The following is a 21,158-nucleotide window of genomic DNA, read 5'->3' on the forward strand; positions in this document are numbered from 1 at the left end:
CCTCTTACCCTCCCCCTTGAGGGCCCTCGCGGCCCAGAGGATCAGATGGAAATCCCCCCACCGCCGGAGCGCAAGCTGGACTTTGTTACGGGAGCCACGGACGTCCTCCAGGAACTCCCGCAGCTCCTCCCTCAGTGCATGGGGAGGTGGGGTCACTGATCTATGACTGTCCCCCAGTGGGGCCCCCGTCACAGCCCCGTGGCCCACCGAGGCAGGCAGGCAGGGGCAGACCCCTGACGTTGCATCCGATGGGCTGTAGCCACGCAACCTGCCCTGCTCTCCCGTTCAACAGGGGGCAGCGTAAGGAAAACAGCAGCCCCCAATGGGTCGGGACAGGGAAAAACGTCTAAAGCCACTCCCTGGGGGGTAACCCAAGGGGCGGCAGTGGCATCACGGGAGGTGGAAAGGACAAGGATGGGTCTGGCATCAGGGATAGGTCAGGGGACAGGAGTAAGACGGGGATCAGGAGGAGAATCGGGGAGGGGGGCAGAAGCAGGATCCAGAGCCCAATAGTCGGACCACTGGAAGGTGGCCCCTCCCAGTCAGGCTCAAGGATCTGGGAAGTGGAAAGGGGACCCCTAACGATGCCGGGCTCAGTCACTATGGTTCGTGTGGCAGCCGCGGCATCCAGAGACAGATGTTCATCAACAGGTTCCCTGCCCGGGAAGGAGGTTGGGTGTTCCACACCCAAGAGGGACACCTCCTGGGAACCAGGTCCCGGCAGCGAGGCACCGGCTGTCGCCCCAATGGACTCGGCAGCCATCAGCAGGGTGCCACCCGCAGCCGGGCTGATGGAAGATTCCAGGGGACCCTCAGAGGCAGGAGCAGAAGCAGCGGTCAGGGGAAGGGAACAGGGAGACCGGGGTGAGGTCGCCTAGATCGAGGCCCGCCGGTAGAGGGTCGTCCTCCCACTGCGTGACCGGGGTCAGACCCAGGGCCTCCATCTCCTCGTAAATGGACGGGAGACACCGTCCACCACCCCAGGGCCCTCCCCGCCAGCACCTGAGGCAACGCCCACCTCGGCGCTAGCGGGGGATTCGGATGGTAAGGGGGCGGGAGGGGCTCCCTAGGGAGTCTCCACGGAAAGGGACCCTGGAGGAGGGGCAGAGTTACCTTCCAATGCTGCCACGACATCCCCAGCCGGCACCACAGAACGGGAGTCATCAGGGGGCAAGGCGGAAGGCTCGTCATCGGTGCCCCCCTTCCTGCTCTTCTGGAGAGTCTCTGAATCCGAAGGATGTAAGGAGACTCGAGCCTTCCGCTTGCCCCGCTTCTCCTGCACTAAGGACCAGCTCTCCATGGCATCATCCGGGGGCTGGCTAACAGGGGTCAGGTCGGGAGGAAAGGGCAATGGCTCAGGGACTCGGGGAAGCAACAGTGGGGTAGCAGGAACGAGGGAGGATTCCCCCTGGGGCGAGCCCTCTCCCATGTCCGGCAGTATCTCCACCGCACCCTCCTCCACAGCAATGGACCAAGAAGGAGGAGGGGCAGCTTCGGGTGCCAGGCACCCAGGGGTATCGGCGATGACAGGGCCGGCGCCTTGCCGGGGCTCGGCAGTACCGGACGCTCCTCCATGCTGGGCCAAGGAACAGTCCCTCCGGACGTGCCTCATCGCCCGGCAGAGGTAGCACCGGGCCTCCCCCGTCAAATAATGCACCCGGTAGTGGGCTCCCTGGTAGGGGACCAGAAAGGACCCCTCAAGCGCCTCTCCGCCACGTGCCACCGGCAGCAGTTGAAGCTGCACTTGCCGGCAAAATGAGAGGACGTGACGGAGGGCGGGGTCCTTGCAGCCCAAGGGGAGAGGGCTGATGACGGATATGAGGCGTCCCAGGGCAGAAACGGTGGGCAATGTTGGGCAGCATTGGGCAGGAAGGGAGGGACGGAGGTCAAGATTAAGCGGACCCCCAGGTCTTCCAACGGCTCCAGGGGGACGAACACACCCCCCACAGCCAGGCTCGTCTCTACCGCCTCCTGGGTGGCGGCCTCCGATGCCAGGAAGAAGACCATCTTCCCGTACATTTTGGAGGCCGCCACGATGGCCGTGGGCCCCACCACCCTGGCCAACGCCCGCACGTAGGTCTCCACGTGGGGCGAGGCGGGCACCAGGAGGCAACGGACGCCGTGCTTCCTGGTCAAAGTGGGAAAGGGGCCCCGGCCGCTGTAGACGCTGGCAGAAGCGGCGGTCGGAGGAGTAGCGGCAGGCGGGGGGGCGGCCGCCACCTGGGCATACGCCCTGGGGGCCAGGGAAGGGACACCTGCAGAGCCAGTGGAGGGAACAGAGGGGAGCGGGGCTGCGGCAGCGGGGGCAGTCTCCGCCATGGAGGGCCTGGCCTTTCTAGCGGGGCCCTTACCTTTCTTCCCACCCCGACCCTTCCCACCGGCTGGGAGGCCTCCCCCCGAATCAGAAGGGGCGAGAGACGTGGCTGCAACGGAGGTCTCCCCAGTACTCGCCGCCGCCGGTGCCCCAGCAGGGGCGGTGGTAGGTGGATCAGCAGCGGCGGACGAGGTAGTGGCTTGGGAAGTGGACACGGGGGCAGGTGGAGGAGGGGCAGTGGGAGCATCGCGAGGGGTCTCCCCCGCCGCGTCCCCCGCCATAACGAGAGCGGGGAGGAGGACAAACAGCGAGGGGAGGGGAAGGAGAGGAGGCGGCCACCCCTCCCCGCTAGGCTGCAGGCAGGGGAGGAGGGCGCCAGAAGGGGAAGGCTAAAGGAGCGTGGGGAGCAACCAAGGACCTAAGGGTGGGAGGGTTTCAGGGCACCAACGCAGAGGGGGGTTCCGGCTCCTCCAGTTGCACTAGGGGATCGGGGGGGCAACGGCAGAGGGGGGAGTGCAGTGAACAAAGGGAAACCAAATGGGGAAGGGCACAAGTGCATGGGAGGGGGCATGGGCGCACGAGGGGAGGGACCAATCAGGGCTGGGGGAGCACAGGGTGGGGGGAAAAAGGCGAGCTGGGATTGGCGTAGAGGGACCACGGGGACAGCTGCAGGGCTGGGGCAGGACTATCAGGGCTGCAGAGGGAAATTGGTGGAGCAGACAAATGTGGCAAAGGGGAGGGGGATCAGCCCAGGGGGCGGAGGCGGGGTGCGCTCACAGGCACTTGTGCCAAAAAGTCAGTGGTTGGCTGCTGCTGCTGCTGCAGGCCCAAATGGTGGAAGTGGGCGTGATGAGCCAGGTGAGCAGCTCAGTCCCAGAGGCAGGAGTCCAAAGCAGAAGGAAAACAGCCAGCGCGGATGGTGGAGGGGGCAACGATGGTGGTGGGGGCGAAGGGGGACACAGATGGACCGGGGGCAGGCTCCACGCCACACCCCCGGTGCCCCAGCAGACATAGTACAAACCCCCACCACAAGAGCACAGTTCGAAAAAGACTCAGTCCAGAAAAGCCCCCTCCACAGTGGTCTTCATACGGTCTCCAGCAGCAGGCGCTCCTCTTCTCCTTCCTCTCCTCCTCCGGGCACCAACAGCTCCCCAGCAACAGCCACAGTAGTCCCAGCAACTCCAGGTGGTGGTGGTCTGGTTTCCAGGCAGGAGGGACCCCGCTCAGAGGGTGGTGTCCTCAGCAACAAGAGCTGGGGTCCCTCACTCCCCTCCTCTCTGGGAAGCAGGCCAGCAGCCCCCCCAAGGGGCTGTAGGTGGAGTAACAGCAGTAACTGAGGTGGGGGGAACCACCAGCCAGCCAGCCAACAGACAGCAGAGAAAGGGGTGGGTGGCGGTGTCGAGCCCAGCCAGGGGAGCAGCAGGAGCAGGAACAGCAGCAGAAACAGCAGCAGCAGCAGTGAGGGCCCAGTGCCCAGCAGGAACAGCAGCAGCAGCAGCCGCCCTCTCCCTCCTTCCTCTACAGCAGGGCGGTCCTATTGGCATCCAGCGGGGGTGGGCGGGCAAAGCCCGCCCACTTCTAAAGGGCCTCCCCCCAGCCTAAGGGGAGGACCCACAGGTCTGGGACACCAAGTAATTACGGGGGACAACTAATGAAAAAACAGGATCGGGAGTGAGGTCATAGGGCTAAACGAAGGGAACCCGATGGGGACACCGAGCAGAGAACCCCGGACAACGCCCACTGCTCCTCGAAGGCATCAAGGGAGCCAGTGGACGCCGCCCAGAGGAACTCTGCCCGGATGCGTGAGCAGATGGAGGAACGGAAATAGGCCCTACAGTCGCAGGAAATCCCGTCGGCCAACCTCCTCTCCCTGGTGTTGTAGATGGCCAGTTTGGCCAGGGCCAAGAGGAGGCTGAGAAGGAGATCGCGCGACTTCGTGGGGCCACGGATGGGGAGCATGTAGATAAAAAGGTGAGGGGAAAAGTGCAACCAAAAACGCAGAAAAATATTCAGTAGGAGCCGGAACAGGGGCTGCAACCTGGCGCACTCCAAATAAACGTGCGCCAAGGTCTCCTTCTCACCACAGAAAGGGCAGGTGCTAGGGACAGATGTGAACCGCGCCAAGTACACGCCCGTGCTCACGGCTCCATGAAGGAGCCGCCAACTGATATCCCCGGCGGGCCTTGGGACCAGAGCAGAGTACAAGCTGGCCCACCGGGGCTCCTCATCCTCGAGAGGCGGCAGGAGGTCCCGCCATTTGGTATCGGGGCGGGACACGAGGGTGAGGTAGTGAAGGGTATGGAGCACAAGCGAGTACAGATGTTTCCGTGGCACGGTCTGGAACAAAACCGGCTGCAGATCATGCAGCCGGCTGGCAGTGAAAGGGTGAGGGGGCCGATTGGGTCCATGGGGCAGGGGCCCGATAAAAATGTCCACGGGGCCTGGGTTGGAGGGTGGGCGGGGCGTGCCCTCTCGCAGGACCCGGTCGAGGTAAGTCTGATCAGCAGGCAGTAAAGCGGCCTTCACCTCCTGAAGTACGCGCTGCGGAGTACGAGGTCTGGAGAGCCCCATGCGCTTAGCGAGCATCAGGGGATCCAGCCAGTCTCCCCGGTCATAGTCCAGGAGGTCTCCGACCCTGATGACTCCCACCGAGACCAGCCTCTGGCACACCGTGGGGGACTCCGCCACCTGCACACGAAGCTGGGGATTGTGTAGCAGGGGCTCCGCGAGGAGGTCAGCCGCCACGGACCTGGTCGTTGAAAAGAGCTTCCAGGTCCGGAGGTGGTCTTGGTAGAAGACCGGCAGCCCGGAGAGGTCTCGCGGAAGACCTCTCGGATGGAGGTAAAAGAGCTGCCGGTCGTATCGGAGCCCTTGGAAGCGGCGGAGGAAGGCGTGCACCAATACGCTCCACGCCGGACTACCCACACCAAACAGGAGCCTCTGCAGCGCCTGGAGGCGGAAGACATGGACCTGAGCGCGTAAGCACTTCAGGCCCTGCCCCCCCTCCTCCAGGGGCAGGTGGAGGACCCCTGCAGAGACCCAGTGCGTCCCTGGCCAAAAGGACTCCAGAATCGCCGTCCGGAGGTTGGCCAGGAAACCCAGGGCCGGGACCAGGGTGTTGAGACGGTACCAGAGCATGGACAGGACCAGTTGATTAAGCACCAGTGCCCTCCCCCGAAGGGAGAGGCACCGGAGTAGTCCTGTCCATTTCCGGAGCCGCTCCGTCACCCTGCCCTGCAAATCCTGCCAGTTCTCCGGCGGAGACGGATGCGTGGCAGAAAGGTAAACGCCGAGATAGAGCAGCGGACCCGCGCTCCACCGGACGGCCTGAAGCGCGGGTGGGAGGGAGCTCGCCTGCCACCCGTCCCCGACCACCAGGCCAGAGCTCTTGACCCAGTTGACCCGGGCGGAGGAGGCCGCCGAGTACACAGCCCGGCAAGCCTCCACCCGCGCCAAGTCGCCTGGGTCCTGGACCACGAGGAGCACATCGTCAGCGTACGCCGACAGGACCAGCTGCAGCCCCAGCTCCCGAAGCACCAACCCCGTCAACCGCTTGCGGAGGAGACAGAGGAAGGGCTCGATCGCCAGAGCGTACAGCTGGCCCGAGAGGGGGCACCCCGCCGCACTCCCCGCCCGAAGCTGACCGGCTCGGTCAGGGTCCAGTTGAGCCTGACCAGACACTCCGCAGAGGCGTACAGCACCTGGAGAAAACCCACAAACAGGGGTCTGAAGCCGAACGCTCGCAGAGTGCCCAGGAGATAACCGTGATCCATCCGGTCGAACGCCTTCTCCTGATCCAGGGACAAGAGGGCGAACGACAGACCATCCCTACACCCCAATTCCAGAAGGTCCTGGACCAGATACAAGTTATCAAAGATGGTGCGGCCCAGGACAGTGTAGGTCTGGTCTGGATGGACCACGTCCGCCAGCACGGACCCTAGCCGCATCGAGATGGCCTTCGCAACAATTTTGTAGTCCGTGCTGAGGAGCGAGACGGGACACCAATTCCGTAAGTCGCGGAGGTCCCCCCTCTTCGGCAATAAGGCCAGCACGGCTCGCCTGCACGAGAGAGGGAGGACCCCGCTCTGCAAAGCCTCGGCCCAGACGGTGACCAGGTCTGGGCCGAGGACATCCCAGAACACGCGGTAGAACTCCACGGTCAGCCCGTCCAAGCCCGGAGATTTATTGGTGGGCATGCAACGGAGGGCCTCCGAGAACTCGGCCAGAGTGAGAGGCAGCTCTAGCCGGTCCCGGTCGCCCGTGCTGACCGTCGGGAGCCCGTCCCAGAGCACTCTGCAAGCGTTAGGATCGGTCAGATCCGGGGAGAAAAGAGCGGCGTAGAAGGCCCTGGCTCTCTGGCACATCTCCGCCGGATCCGTGAGGGGGGTGCCGTCCTTCGCCAGGAGGCAGGTGACGTGCTTCTTGGCCCCCCTCCTTTTCTCCAGGGCGTAGAAGAAGCGGGAGCCGCGATCCATCTCCCGAAGGAGGTGGATGCGGGATCGAACAAAAGCACCCCGGGCCCGATGGTCTTCGAGGGCCCGGAGCTCCTCTTGCTTCTCCCGGCACGCTCCGCAGAGGGATGGATCCTCGGGGTTGGCGGCCAGACGCCTCTCCAGCTCCAAGATGTCCCGCTCCAACTGCCCCATCGACGCATCCCTCCGTCGGCTGGCACCCCGAGTGTAGTCAAGGCAGAAGAGCCGGGCGCGCACCTTCCCCACATCGCACCACCGCCGCGCCAAGGAAAAGGTGCGCCTCTGCCCCCGCCAGGCCAGCCAGAACTCCTGGAAGGACGCCACGAAGCCCGCATCCTCCAGCAAACTATTATTAAAGTGCCAATAGGCCGGCCCCGGCCTCTCCGCGCAGAGAGAGGCCGTCATGGTGGCAAGGTGGTAATCCGAAAAGGGGGCCGGCCGAACGCTGGAGGAGTGGGCCCGTGAAAGGTGGAAACGTGACAGGTAAATACGGTCCTGCCGGGAGTGGCGCGACCGACGGGCCTCCACCCGGACGAAGGTGAACGTCGAGACGTCGTCAGGGTGGTGGTCGCGCCAGACGTCCACCAGGGAGTGGCGGTCGACAATCTCCCGGAGGACGTCCGTAGCTGCCGGGCACTGCTCGGTCCCCGAGCGGTCCCGTTCCTCGAGGGTGGTGGTAAAATCCCCTCCCAGGACCAGGCACTCACGAGGATCCAGGGAGCCGAGGAAGGCGGACGCCTGCTGATAAAAACGTAGCCTCTCCGGGCCCGATGTCGGGGCATAAACATTGACGAGATTAACCACAAGCCCCTCCATGCGGACCCGGAGGTGCAGCAGGCGACCCGGCACAGCCTCGGCGATCCCCAGCACCTCGGGCCGTAGGTCGGGGGAGAACAGGGTCGCCACTCCAGGCGCGCAGACCGAGAAGTGGCTAAAGCAGGCCCCGTCCCCCCACTCCAGCCGCCAGCTAGCTTCAGCGGCCGGATCCGTATGGGTCTCCTGCAGGAAAACCACAGAGTACCCCTTCTCCCGGAGGAAGGAGAGCACCTGGCTCCTGCGGAGACCCATCCTACAGCCCCGGGTATTTAAGGTGGCAAGGACGATCGGCGCCATGAGGAGGGCTGGGGGGGATCCTCGCCGGCAGACATGCCCACGGCCTCCGGCAGGCCGCGCAGCAATCCGTGACCAACCCCGAAGGTGAGTAAGGAGTCACGGAAGACACGGACCCGCCGGTAGACGGCGGCGGCCTGCTTCCCGGTACTCTTACCCTCCCCCATGAGGGCCCTCGCGGCCCGGAGGACCTGATGGAAATCCCCCCACCGCTGGAGCGCAAGATGGACTTTGTTCCGGGAGCCACGGACGTCCTCGAGGAACTCCCGCAGCTCCTCCCTCAGTGCATGGGGGGGTGGGGTCACTGATCGATGACCGGCCCCCAGTGGGGCCCCCGTCATAGCCCCGTGGCCCACCGAGGCGGGTAGGCAGGGGGCAGATCCCCAACGTGGCAGCAGATGGACCGACGCCACACGACCCGCCCCGCTCCCAGATTCAAGAAGGGGCGGTGGAAGGAGAACAGCAGCCCCTGGGGGGTCGGGACAGGAAAGAACAAGTGAACCCGCTCCCTGGGAGGTATTGCCAGGGGCGGCACTGGCATCACAGGAAGTGGGGGGGACAAGGACAGAGCCAACAGGAGTAGGGCGAGGATCAGGGAGAGAATCCGGGAAGGAGGGAGAGGCAGGATCCGGAGCCTCCATAGGTGAGACGCCGGAAGGTGGCTCCTCCTGGCCAGGCTCAGGGATCTGGGAAGTGGGCAGGGGACCCCTAACAATGCCAGGCTCAGCCTCTGTGGCACGTGCGGCAGCCTCGGCATCCAGAGAGAGATGGTGGTCAATGGGGTCCCCGCTGAGGAAGGAGGGCGGGTCCTCCACACCCAAGAGGGACACCCCCTGGGAAGCGGGTCTCGGCAGCGGGGCACTGGCCATCACCCCATGGGGCTCGGCGGCCATCAACAGAGTACCACCCGCAGCCAGGTCGATAGAAGATTCCAGGGGACCCTCAGAGGTGGGAGCAGAAACAGCGGGTAGGGGAAGGGAACCCAGGGACAGGGGGGATGTAGGGAGGTCGCCCAGATCGAGGTCCGCCGGCAGAGGGTCGTCCTCCCCCTGCGTGACCGGGGTCAAACCCAGGGCCTCAATCTCCGCGTAGATGGGAGGGAGATCACCGTCCACCACCCCAGGGCCCTCCCCGCCAGCACCCGAGGCAATACCCACCGCGGCGCTCTCAGAGGCGTCAAGTGGGAAGGGGGCGAGAGAGGCTCCCTCGGGGGCTTCCACGGGAAGGGACCCTGGAGGAGGGGCGGTGTTACCTTCCGGTGCTGCCACAGCATCCCCAGCCGGCTCCACACAACGGGAGTCATCAGGGGGCAAGGCAGAAGACTCGTCATCGGTGCCCCCCTTCCTGCTCTTCCGGGGGGCCTCCGAATCCGAAGGATGTAAGCAAACTCGAGCCTTCCGCTTGCCCCGCGTCCCCTGCACTAAGAATCAGCCCTCCATGGCATCATCCGGGGGCCGGCTAACAGGGGTCGGCTCGTGGGGCAAGGGCAATGGCTCAGGGACTCGGGGAGGCAGTGGTGGGACAGCAGAAACCGGGGAGGACTCCCCCTAGGATAAGCCCTCTCCCACGTCCGGCGGTAGCCCCGCCACACCCTCCTCCACAGAGGTGGATCGAGAAGGAGGAGGAGGGGCAGCTTCGGGTGCTGGGCAGCCAGGGGCACCGGCGATGACAGGGCCGTCGCCTTGCCAGGGCTCAGGGGTCCCGGACGCTCCTTCGTGCTGGGCCAAGGGACAGTCCCTCCGGACGTGCCCCATCGCCCGGCAGAGGTAGCACCGGGCCTCCCCCGTTGAGTAATGCACCCGGTAGTGGGCTCCCTGGTAAGGGACCAGAAAGGACCCCTCGAGCGCCTCTCCGCCACGCGCCGCCGGCGGCAGTTGAAGCTGCACTTGCCAGCGGAACGAGAGAACATGACGGAGGGCAGGGTCCTTGCAGCCCAAGGGGAGAGGGCTGATGACGGAGATGGGGCGTCCCAGGGCAGAAAGGGCGGGCAGCAGGGCGTCATTGGGCAGGAAGGGAGGGACGGAGGTCAAGATTAAGCGGACCCCCAGGTCTTCCAACGGCTCCAGGGGGACGAACACACCCCCCACCGCCAGGCCCGTCTCTACCGCCTCCTGGGCGGCAGCCTCCGATGCCAGGAAGAAGACCACCTTCCCGTACATTTTGGAGGCCGCCACGATGGCCGTGGGCCCCACTACCCTGGCCAACGCCCGCACGTAGGTCTCCACGTGGGGCGAGGCGGGCACCAGGAGGCAACGGACGCCGTGCTTCCTGGTCAAAGTGGGAAAGGGGCCCCGGCCACTGTAGATGTTGGTGGAAGCGGCGGTCGGAGGAGTAGCGGCAGGCGGGGGGGCCGCAGCCACCTGAGCGTACGCCCTGGGGGCCGGGGGAGGGACACCTGCAGAGCTGGTGGAGGGAGCAGCGAGGAGGGATGCCGCAGCCGGTAGCGGGGCAGCGGGGGCAGTCTCCGCCATGGAGGGCCTGGCCTTTCTAGCGGGGCCCTTACCCTTCTTCCCACCCCGACCCTTCCCACCGGCTGAGGGGGCTCCCCCCGAACCAGAAGGGGCGAGAGACGTGGCAGCAACGGAGGTCTCCCCAGTACTCGTCGCCGCCAGTGCCCCAGCAGGGGCGGTGATAGGTGGATCGGCAGCGGCGGACGAGGTAGAGGCTTGGGCAGTGGACACGGGGGCAGGTGGAGGAGGGGCAGTGGGAGCATCGCGAGGGGTCTCCCCCGCTGCATCCCCCGCCATAACGAGAGCGGGGAGGGGGACAAACAGCGAGGGGAGGGGAAGAAGAGGAGGCGGCCACCCTTCCCTGCTAGGCTGCAGGCAGGGGAGGAGGGCGCCAGAAGGGGAAGGCTAAAGGGGCGTAGGGAGCAACCAAGGACTAAGGTTGGGATTGTTTCAGGGCACCAACGCAGAGTGGGGTTCCGGCTCCTCCAGCTGCACTAGGGGAGCGGGGGGGCAACGGCAGAGGGGGGAGTGCAGTAAACAAGGGGAAACCAAATAGGGAAGGGCACAAGCGCCTGAGAGTGGGCGTGGGTGCATGGGGGGGACCGATCATGGCTGGGGGAGCACAGGGTGGGGGGAAAGGGCGAGCTGAGATTGGGGTAGAGGGACCACGGGGACAGCTACAGGGCCGGGGCAGAACTATCAGGCAGCAGAGGGAAATAGGTGGAGTGGACAAATGTGGCAGAGGGGAGGGGGTCAGTCCAGGAGGAGGGGGGAGGTGGTGCACCCACAGGCACTTGTGCCAAAAAGTCAATGGTTGGCTGCTGCTGCTGCAGGCCCAAATGGTGGAAGTGGGCGTGGTGAGCCAGGCGAGCAGCTCAGACCCAGAGGCAGGAGTCCAAAGCAGAAGGAAAACAGCCAGCGGGGGTGGTGGAGGGGGCAACGATGGTGGTGGGGGCAAAGGGGACATGGATGGACTGGGGGCAGGCTCCACGCCACACCCCCGGTGCCCCAGCATACACAGTCCAAACCCCCACCACAAGAGCACAGTTCGAAAAAGACTCAGTCCAGAAAAGCCCCCTCCACAGCGGTCTTTACATGGTTTCCAGCAGCAGGCGGCCCTCTTCTCCTTCCTCTCTTCCTCCAGGCACCAACAGCTCCCCAGCAACAGCCACAGTAGGCCCAGCAGCTCCAGGTGGTGGTGGTCTGGCGTCCAGGCAGGAGGGACCCTGCTCAGAGGGTGGTGTCCTCAGCAACAAAAGCTGGGGTCCCTCACTCCCCTCCTCTCTGGGAAGCAGGCCAGCAGCCCCCCCCCCAAGGGGCTGTAGGTGGAATAACAGCAGTAACTGAGGTGGGGGGGAACCACCAGCCAGCCAGCAAACAGACAGCAGAGAGAGGGGAAGGTGGTGGTGTCTAGCCCAGCCAGGGAAGCAGCAGGAGCAGGAACAGCAGCAGAAACAGCAGCAGCAACAGCGAGGGCCCAGTGCCCAGCAGGAACAGCAGCAGCAGCCCTCTCCCTCCTTCCTCTACAGCAGGGCGGTCAAAGGAACAGCCACTACTGGCCCCAGAAGAAGCAGGCTTCTGTGCCCTGAGTGACCAGAGCAGGGGCTGCACTAGAGTAATCAGGAACCTGCTAGAACCAATTAAGGCAGACAGGCTGATTAGAACATCTGCAGCCAATCAAGGCAGGCTAATCAGGGCACCTGGGTTAAAAAAGGAGCTCACTCTAGTCAGGTGAGGAGAAGCCAGAGGAGAGGAAGAGCATGTGAGGAGCTGGGAGCAAGAAGCACAAGGAGCTGAGAGTGAGAGGGTGTGCTGCTGGAGGACAAGCGTTACCAGACACCAGAAGGAAGGTCCTGTGGTGAGGAGAAAGAAGGTGTTTGGAGGAGGCCATGGGGAAGTAGCCCAGGGAGTTGTAGCTGTCATGCAGCTGTTACAAGAGGCACTATAGACAGCTGCAATTCACAGGACCCTGGGCTGGTACCTGGAATAGAGGGCGGACCTGGGTTCCCCCCAAAACCTCCCAACTCCTGATCAGACACAGGAGAAGTTGATCCAGACTGTGCAGAAGATCACTGAGGTGAGCAAAATCTGCCAATAAGCGCAGGATCCACCAAGGCAGAGGAGGAACTTTGTCATATAACATTATACATTTAACGATTACTGTAATGTACAAACAAATTATTTTCAAGTTTTTAAGCTAATTGTAGTGAAATTATCTCGCTACAAAATACAGTGTACTTCCACATCGTGGGGTATTTCTTGACACATGCACAGATGATGATGTGGCAGTGCCTTGGCTTTGTTTGAATTCAGTTAGCCACTATCTCTTTCATTCTATAGTTGTGTATATCTAGGTTTAAAGAACTGACTTACTTCGATTTTTGATAAGGGGTGCGAGAACATATTTTGAGAACCAAAGGGGTGCAGGCTGCAGTAAAGGTTAAGAACCACTGCTCTAGAGTCTTCCTTGAAAACTTTTAATTTGTCATTAGAAGTGTCCTTTAAAGCTATCCCATTCCAGAAGAAGGAAAGAGGTATTGTAGAGAAAGGCCAAGAGGATTTGCAGTTTCGTGTATTTAAGCAACCCAAATCCTGTTAGTAAGATTACTAATTATAATGAAGGTTCAACAGATAAAACAATTTTGGATTTTCTGGAAGGAGGAGTTGGAGTCAGAAACATGAGAATGTAACTGAGGCACTAGGAATCTGAGAAAAAGGATAGCAGCTGGTCCGGAAGGAGAGTCATTGCCTTTGTTAACACTCATGGCATTATAACAAAATAGAAAAACATTAACCAATTTCAGAAAATGTATCAGCAGTTTGTCAGAACTAAATGCTGTTCCTTTAAGAAAGAGAAGGGGAAGAGAGTGTAAGAAGACAAGTCTCCAGAGCATAAGCATATCACTATGCACAGGAAGCAGAACTACACAATGAAATGGCTTCTGTTTTCACAGCTTCAAAAAGATTTCTTTATGTAAATGGAGGAAAAAAAACAGGTTTTTAAGCTTCTAAATCATTTGTCTTCAACTAATCCAACTGTGCATCAAGACACTAAAATACTCCCTCCTTTGAAGGGGCTGAGCAACCTGCCCTCAGCAGCACTCCAAGATTAAAAAAGCCAACACAAGTAACATCAACATGAAACTTTTAAAGCATTCAAAGCACCTTAAAAATTGTCTCCACAGAAGGAACACAGAATTACAGTTAATAAGGAGAGTGTGTATGCAGGGTGTCCCACAGGATTCTTGGGAATCCACATTTGAGAATGTGTATTTATTCACATGCAAGAAATATTAATGTGGAATTAAGGTAGTAGGCACTCAGTACTACCCTATTCTCCTTGTGCCCTTCCAGGACATTTGAGTTTAATTTCCAAAACTCAAATATTGGAGAACCAGGAAACATTCAAGTTGAAGTCCCCTGTAATGAAGGTTAATATGTGAAACAGGCAGCTTTGGACAACCATAAAATAGTGAGTTATGTGACACTTCCCACACAACCTTAACTGCCCCATTCAATTCCTGCTTTCAGGAGTCCATCAGCGACAACACAGGACCCTACTCCTCCCTGTGCCCTTGCCAGCCAATTGCAAGTATCCCCAGATCAATGGTGCTGCACAGTGAAGGTCGACTGGACTATACGATAAGGGGTTCTGATTTGGAGTTTAGTTGGGCACTGAAAACAGCAGGGTTACTTTTCCCATTCTTATTGCCATCCCCATGCAGGCAGAGTTAACTTTTACTCCTCACATAGTACAGTGTCACCGTATCTCTCAAAGACCAAATTAAAAAAAAAAAGTGTCCCTATTCCTATGTGGTGTACACCAGTCCCTCATTTTACAGTTCAAGTACATGCCTTCCTCATTTTTATTTTTATAAATTTTACTGTACAATCAAATAAACATTCTAAACTGTACCAGAAAATTATCAGTATTAGAGAAAGGTGGACGCTCTGCCATGGTTAAGACTGAGAACTGCTTTCACTTATAAATTTAGGAACTTTTCTAAAATCTTCCAATGTTTCCAATACACATTCTTCATGTGTAGCAGAGGATAGTTTTCTGCCCAAATCTACAGGGATCCATAAAAGCAGTTTTTTAAATATGAGATGCAAAAATAAGTGTTAGTCATGGTTTGTAAACCATTTAAACTACCCTAATTCTTGTGTACCTTTGAGTCCCAACTTTTGCCCAGGAAAAACGTGATTTCTTCACAGATACAATAGGGAGTAAAAGCAAAGCTTATAATGAAATACCAATTGCAACCATACAGATAGCTCTCCCACTGAGTGAATTTCATTCATTTTAATTTTGTACAACCTGTAATTCAAACAGCTGAATCACATTTTTCATGCATTGGCATCTGCCTGCATTCTGCAACAAATCTGTTGCTAGTAACAACAATAATTACCTCAGCTACACAAAACTAAGTTGCTAGGAACAAATCTTGGTCCTTTTGCTCCAAAAATATAGGCATCTACCTCTACATAGGGATAAATTTATAGAAAGACCCATATGTACTTCCTAAGCTGCACCAGCCACCAAAGAATAAAACTGTTTGTCATAACAATTACAATAAGAACTTCAATAACTTGTTTCATTTAATTACAATCTATATTCGTTAAATAAAGAATATGCACAAGTTTTCAATGAGATATTACAATGTGGAAAAATGGATGTGATACTAGCAAAAAAAAATTTGAGCTAGAAACAGACCCTAGTCAAAATTTTTAGATCAGAATAATTTTGTGATGACTTGTAACTTTAAAAAAGTATTCTCAAATTGCCTATAAACTTTTCAAAAAGATTCTCTTTTGCTTTCAGAATAAAACTGGCAATTTTCAGGACAAATTAATTTGCTAGCCGAAGTTGGACGGGCATTAAAAATAGGAGTTTATAATGGAACCTAGTCACAAATTTATACCCCAATTCTTCAAACACAAGTATAATGTCTCTCATATTAGTCCCATTGAAGTCAATGGGACTACTCACCTGAGTAAAGTAATTGCAGGATTGATGTCTTAATGGAAGAGAGAATTCTCTCTCTTTACAGGATGTGTACATGGTACAATTAAAGAGTCCATTTACTTCACTGAAAATTTTGAGTGTACAAGGAATGAAGCATCAAGCCCAAATACATTTAAAAAGTGACCTGAAAGGCATTTTACCCGATGAGATTGGATTTCAGCAGTTTGAGTTTCTTCTAAACAACTGATGACATCATGGACATCTGAAATGGCTGAATTTCCAAAACCACCCTATGTATTAGTGATGTTTTCAGCTGTTGCACAAGATGCAGTTGTCAGCAAGTACTCAAGTAGTAACTGATTTTCAACTATTTCAATTGAAAATATATTTAGGTCTGATCTTGTACTCCTTGTGTACCCCAAACACTATATACACACAAACACTTAAAAACATGTATAATAATACATATTAAATATTTTATATGTCTGTATGTAGTAAGTGCATATATATTTTTATTTACTGTTTGTGCGTCTTTTGTTTTCTGTAGAGTTAATTGCTTTATGAAATATTATGAGACTACAACATTTTAAAATTTGGACATCTGCAATAAAACTAAACAATTTTACCACTCTGAAGATTCTGCCTTTTTGTCTGGCTTTGGTTATAGAAAATTAAGTTAATACAGAAAATCAGAGTGCAACTTACGTAGGCCAGCTGGAGAGGGAATAAAGAGTTAACCTCCACTTCTCCCTCAGTATTTTTTTTAAGCAAATGTGTTCCAATATCACTGCAATGCATTATAGTACCACAGAAATCTTGGAATTAACTAAAATGGCATTTTTTTACCCCTTCGGTAGAGAGAACCTAACTGCATCACACAGATAATGATTTTGTCTTCAATGAGGAGGTGGCAAAACATACTAGTCCTGTCCCTTTTGTGATTCACAGAGCAGCACAAATTATTCTAGATGGAATGCACTTACTGCCCTACTGACTAAATTGTTCCAAGAGTTGCAGTTTACAGTATGATATCTAATGGTTAGTTCAACATAGACACTGTCAAACTGCAAAGAGCCTAACTCGGGCAGATGAGCTGCCAAAGTCACCCTACCTTCAGAGGCAGTCCTTCCTGTAAGCCACTGACAAATGCCACAACATGTTTTGACAGCATTAGCATATGAACCTCTGCCATAAGACTAAAAACAACAGGCATCCCTGTAAACAGTATGAGTTAGCAGATGGCTAGGGGAAAAACAGTACCAATCAAGTTCAAAATATCTTATAATGCAGTCATGCGAGTCATTTTGAACCTAGAAACGTAATGCTATCCAAGAATACTCTTTGGTAAACACAAGGTCACTTGCACTGACATTAGTCAAAACCAGATTTTTAATTACCATATACGTATTAAATTCCCAACAAGTGTTCAAAAATACTATTTTGCCTTTTTTTAATGATATAGGTGAAGAGCCACTTTACAATAAATTTAGGAACCAGACTACCAAATGCAGTCGTCACAGATCTTTAAGAAACTGACTTACTCGTTAGTCTCTATTACGCAGCAAATGTCACTGCTGTAGAGATACAGAGTGCTTAGCAAAGACAGAATGTTATTCATATAGATGTGATACACTGATTAGAGGACTGCAGCAGTCGCCATATAAAAATGGCATCATATACATGGCCAGGCAGAACAACAGATCATTAGAAAATATGAAACTGGCTATGTTTTTTAAAACGTACTTACACACTTCTATAATGCCCAAAACATCCTCCAACTTTCATCTACACAAGAAAATTTAGAAAAAATTCCCACTGGTGTTACCACCAGACCCATCATTAGCACCAGCAGGAGCCCTAATATAGACCAGGGTCTGGCAGCTCTGTTTTTAGCCATCGTATGGCCTTTGTTAACACAGTGGCAAAAATGCTAGTCAATGCCAGAACCTAATCTATGCTAATACTCCCACCAGTAAAGAACCAGGGGGAGCACTGATGCAATTTTTGTTAATGGACTGTTTTATAATACTTAAATACTGCACCTACAAATGTGTTTGCTGTGGAGAAGGGACTGTTAAATTTCAATTCTGAAATTATGCCCCTTTTGGAAAGGCAGCACTTCAGTACTTTTGATGTTCATGAGATACTCTGGTTTGAAAGCACTGGAAACTGAATTTCAACAGTGTAGCTACAATATGGCTAACAGAAGGGCAAACTTACCCAGAAAGCTCTGCCACCTCTGGGTGGAAAGGCATATGTTTCATTTCCATGCCCATTCAGACCCTGGACTGTGAACAAAAAGTGGCCCCAGTTTTGATGTGTGTGTATCCAGTAGCAAAACTGGACTGAACCCATAAACTCATTCTACATAATCCAAACATCCATTACTTGGTAACAATAGCTTTTTGTCATCATACACCCAGGATAAATTAATATGGGATTTTTTCCAAAAGCACCTAAGGCTGACATTTGCAAGAGACTAAGTGAATTAGACACTTAAACCCTCTTGAATTTCTAGTGGATTTGGGTCCCTAACTCTTTTGGGAACCATTGAAAATCCCAGCCTAAGGCACCTTTTGAAACTCCCACTCAAGACTCAGCAACCTGGATGTAAAAGGGACCTGACAATGGAATATGGAGCCTGAGCAACTCATTTGACCCAAATGGTTTCATTAACTGTGGGTCCAAAGGACAAAATCTCTTCAAACCTGTTTCCCTCTCAATACTGCAAAATGGTTACAAATTTAACCAATTTCTTTAACAAGGAAAAGGTGACAGAGGAAGCAAATTTTCACATCAGGCACTTAAATATACAAAATTAATAGTTTCCCAGTAGACAAAGATGCCTTTGCCCTTACTTCTTATTCCAAAGTACACTTTGACTGTTTTGTATCATTCATGGTCACACAACATTAGATACATTTGCAGAGACAAAGAGAATTTTGTGACAGAGAAGAGATTGAGGTTAAACTCAACAAGTTACTCACTGGGTCTGTTACGTATTCCAGAGTCTAGTTCAGTTTCTCTGAAACTGAACCTCTCTTTGGAAAGTGAACTACTGCCCGATCACAGTCTACTCTCCCCACAATAGTATACATAGACGTGCAAGAAACCACAGAACAAAAACCTGGGTGCTACTTTTGGCAGCAATGACTAGCATAAACTTATTCCCAGGAGAGATGGAGCAGTCATGTACAGTTTCTGGCTAAATAACTGAAGGCTTAGTGAGTAACTACCTTCATTAAAGCCAATAAAATCTTCTTCCACAGAGACTAAGGGGCTAAGCAGCCTTGAAATGGGAGTCTAGCCTCTATTGCAATATAAGCCTACAGTGGAAATTGCACCAGTTGCGGAGGCAGCAGCAGAAGCTCCTCAGCTTCCCCCAAACAAGACCAGTAGCTCCTAGAGGCACTATCATCAGTCCCAGCTACTTTAAAGACAGGGTTTAACCTGCAACAATCTAAAACCTGGCTCCGGTCCCAGCTCCTGCTGGTGTCACCTTTAAAAATAGCCCCAGACAAAGGTCCCGCTGGCTCTTGGGGGCAGAGGGGGATGAGGGCTGGAGTTTAATGGACACAGGACAGACTCACTGTGCAGGAGTTGGCGGCCTCTGCACTGTCACATGCTAAAGAAGAGGGTCTCCGCTCACAGCCTGAGCTGCTTTCACTGACCTCCCTTCACAGTCGGCAGACTGCTTGGCCCACAGAGACCTCCCCCCACATTAATGTTGAGCAAAAACTCTGGGGAAATAAAGGGATAGAGGGCAAAAGGCACCCATACCAGCAGGGTACACACATACAGGCGGTAGGTACAGAGGACAGCAGGGCAAATACACACACACACGCGCGCGCGGAGGTTAGAGGATAGCCAGGTGCACACACACTGGGGTGGGAGTAATAAAAGGTGGGTGCACACCACCTCTGTGTGTGTAAATAGTGGATAAGTACACACACCTGAGGGGAAGAATATTGAGTGCAGGTACATCCCCATCCCCTGGAGAGTGTTACTGAGAGTGGGTACACACATATCCAGGGAGGAGTATGGAGGACAAGTACACCACTGCAGGAAAGGTTAAGAAGGATGGGTGCACATAATCCTCAGGGAAGGTACCAAGGGAGAGTGTGTACACACACGCACACATAATGACCAAAGGCAAGAAAGATACCAGGGAGAGACGTACATACACACCCACACACCCCGTCAGGGAGGGCGGAGATCCCAAGGGTAGGTGTGTACACCCCTTGGGGTGAGAGAATACCAAGAGTGGGTGTGTACACATGCACGCACACACCCTGTGGGTGCCAATGGCACATGTACACTCACTCCTCAGAGGCAATGATGGCACGTGTACATACAAACACACACACCCCGGGGCACTGATGGCACGTGAACACACATCCGTGCACCAGGGAAGAGGGGACGACACACCAATAACATGTACACACACACACGCCAGGGGGACCGATGGCATATGTACATACAAAATGACACACCAAGAGTACCAATGGTGTATGTACATGCAGGCATACACAGACCAGGGTACCAATGGCATGTGTACATGCACTCCCCAGGGGTACTGATAGCAGGTGTGTGTATACACACACACACCCATAGCCCAGGGGCACCGACAGGTATGTGCGCACACACACACCCCCCATACCCCGGGGGCACCGACGGCAGGTGTGTGTACACACACACACACATCCATACCCCGGGGGCACCGACGGCAGGTGTGTGTACACACACACACACCCATACCCCGGGAGCACCGACGGCAGCACGCACACACACCCATACCCCGGGGGCACCGGCAGTGGGTGTGTACACACACACACACATATATACACCCCGGGGGCACCGACGGCGGGTGTGTGTGTACACACACACTCATACCCCGGGGGCACCGACGGCGGGTGTGTACACACACACACTCATACCCCGGGGGCACGGACGGCAGCGCACACACACACACTCATACCCCGGGGGCACCGACGGCGGGTGTGTGTGTACACACACACACACACACTCATACCCCGGGGGCACGGACGGCAGCACACACACACACTCATAACCCGGGGGCACGGACGGCGGGTGTGTACACACACAGCCACACCGATCCCGCAGCCCTACGGCCAAGCGGGGCGGCAGGGGCCGCTCTTCCAATCCCAGCTGCCCCGGCCCGGCTTGCGCTCGGCGCCCCGCAGGGAGGCGCTGCCTCGGCCCGGCCGGCGGACTCACGTGGAGAGTTTCCTGGTCCAGAAGAGCCCCCCGGGCCACAGCTCCTGCAGCTGCACGGCCCGGCCCAGGTTGCCTTTGATCTGGGCCAGCAGGCGGCTCGCCTCGGCCTCCAGCCGGTCCCCGTACGGCAGCAGCTTGTTGTAGGCGATCTCCTTCTGCGGCACGAAGCCCGGCGCCTCCCTAGGCGGCCCGCTCCCGCTCCCGCTGCCGGCCATGGCTGCCGCCGGCGCCGCCGCCCTCTGCGCCCGGCTCCGTCCTAACGAGTCACACAGCGGCTCCTGGTGACGAAGCAACCAACCGAGCGAACGGCCGCCTCCCGCTCGGGCCAGGTCACTTCCTGCGCGGGGCGGGGGGAGCGGAAGCGGGAGGGGGCTGAGACAGCCGCGGGCGGGGGCTGGGTGGGGAAGAAGGAGCGGGAGAGGCGCTGTGGGGCCGGGGCAGAGAAGAGTGGGGCGGGCTCTGGGAGCTGAGGGAAGTCAGGGGCGGCACTCTGGGGGTCGGGGAGTGTGGTAGGCAGACTTCACGGTGAGCTTTGAGGAAGGAGGTCGGGAAGAGGCAGAGCTGAAAGGAGCTCTGGAGGGAGAGGCAGTTGGGTGTCTGAAGGGGTG

At 56.2% G+C, this 21,158-nt stretch overlaps 1 protein-coding gene across 3 annotated transcripts in view; it reads right to left on the reverse strand.

The window, feature by feature from the left end:
- Nucleotides 1-20,821, reverse strand: part of PSME4 (proteasome activator subunit 4) — a 241,970-nt gene extending 221,149 nt beyond the window's left edge. The window contains exon 1 of one of the 3 annotated variants that reach the window (XM_050951719.1): nt 20,551-20,820. In XM_050951719.1, the coding sequence (XP_050807676.1) occupies nt 20,551-20,765 (215 nt within the window). In that variant the 5' untranslated portion in view covers nt 20,766-20,820. Of the gene's footprint in view, nt 1-20,550 lie in introns of all 3 variants that reach the window. The other 2 variants (XM_050951720.1, XM_050951721.1) reach the window with 2 other exon arrangements.
- Between the last annotated feature and the right edge of the window lie 337 nt (nt 20,822-21,158).

The sequence above is a fragment of the Gopherus flavomarginatus genome, chromosome 4, assembly GCF_025201925.1.
Source record: "Gopherus flavomarginatus isolate rGopFla2 chromosome 4, rGopFla2.mat.asm, whole genome shotgun sequence".
Classification (NCBI taxonomy): Eukaryota; Metazoa; Chordata; order Testudines; family Testudinidae; genus Gopherus; species Gopherus flavomarginatus.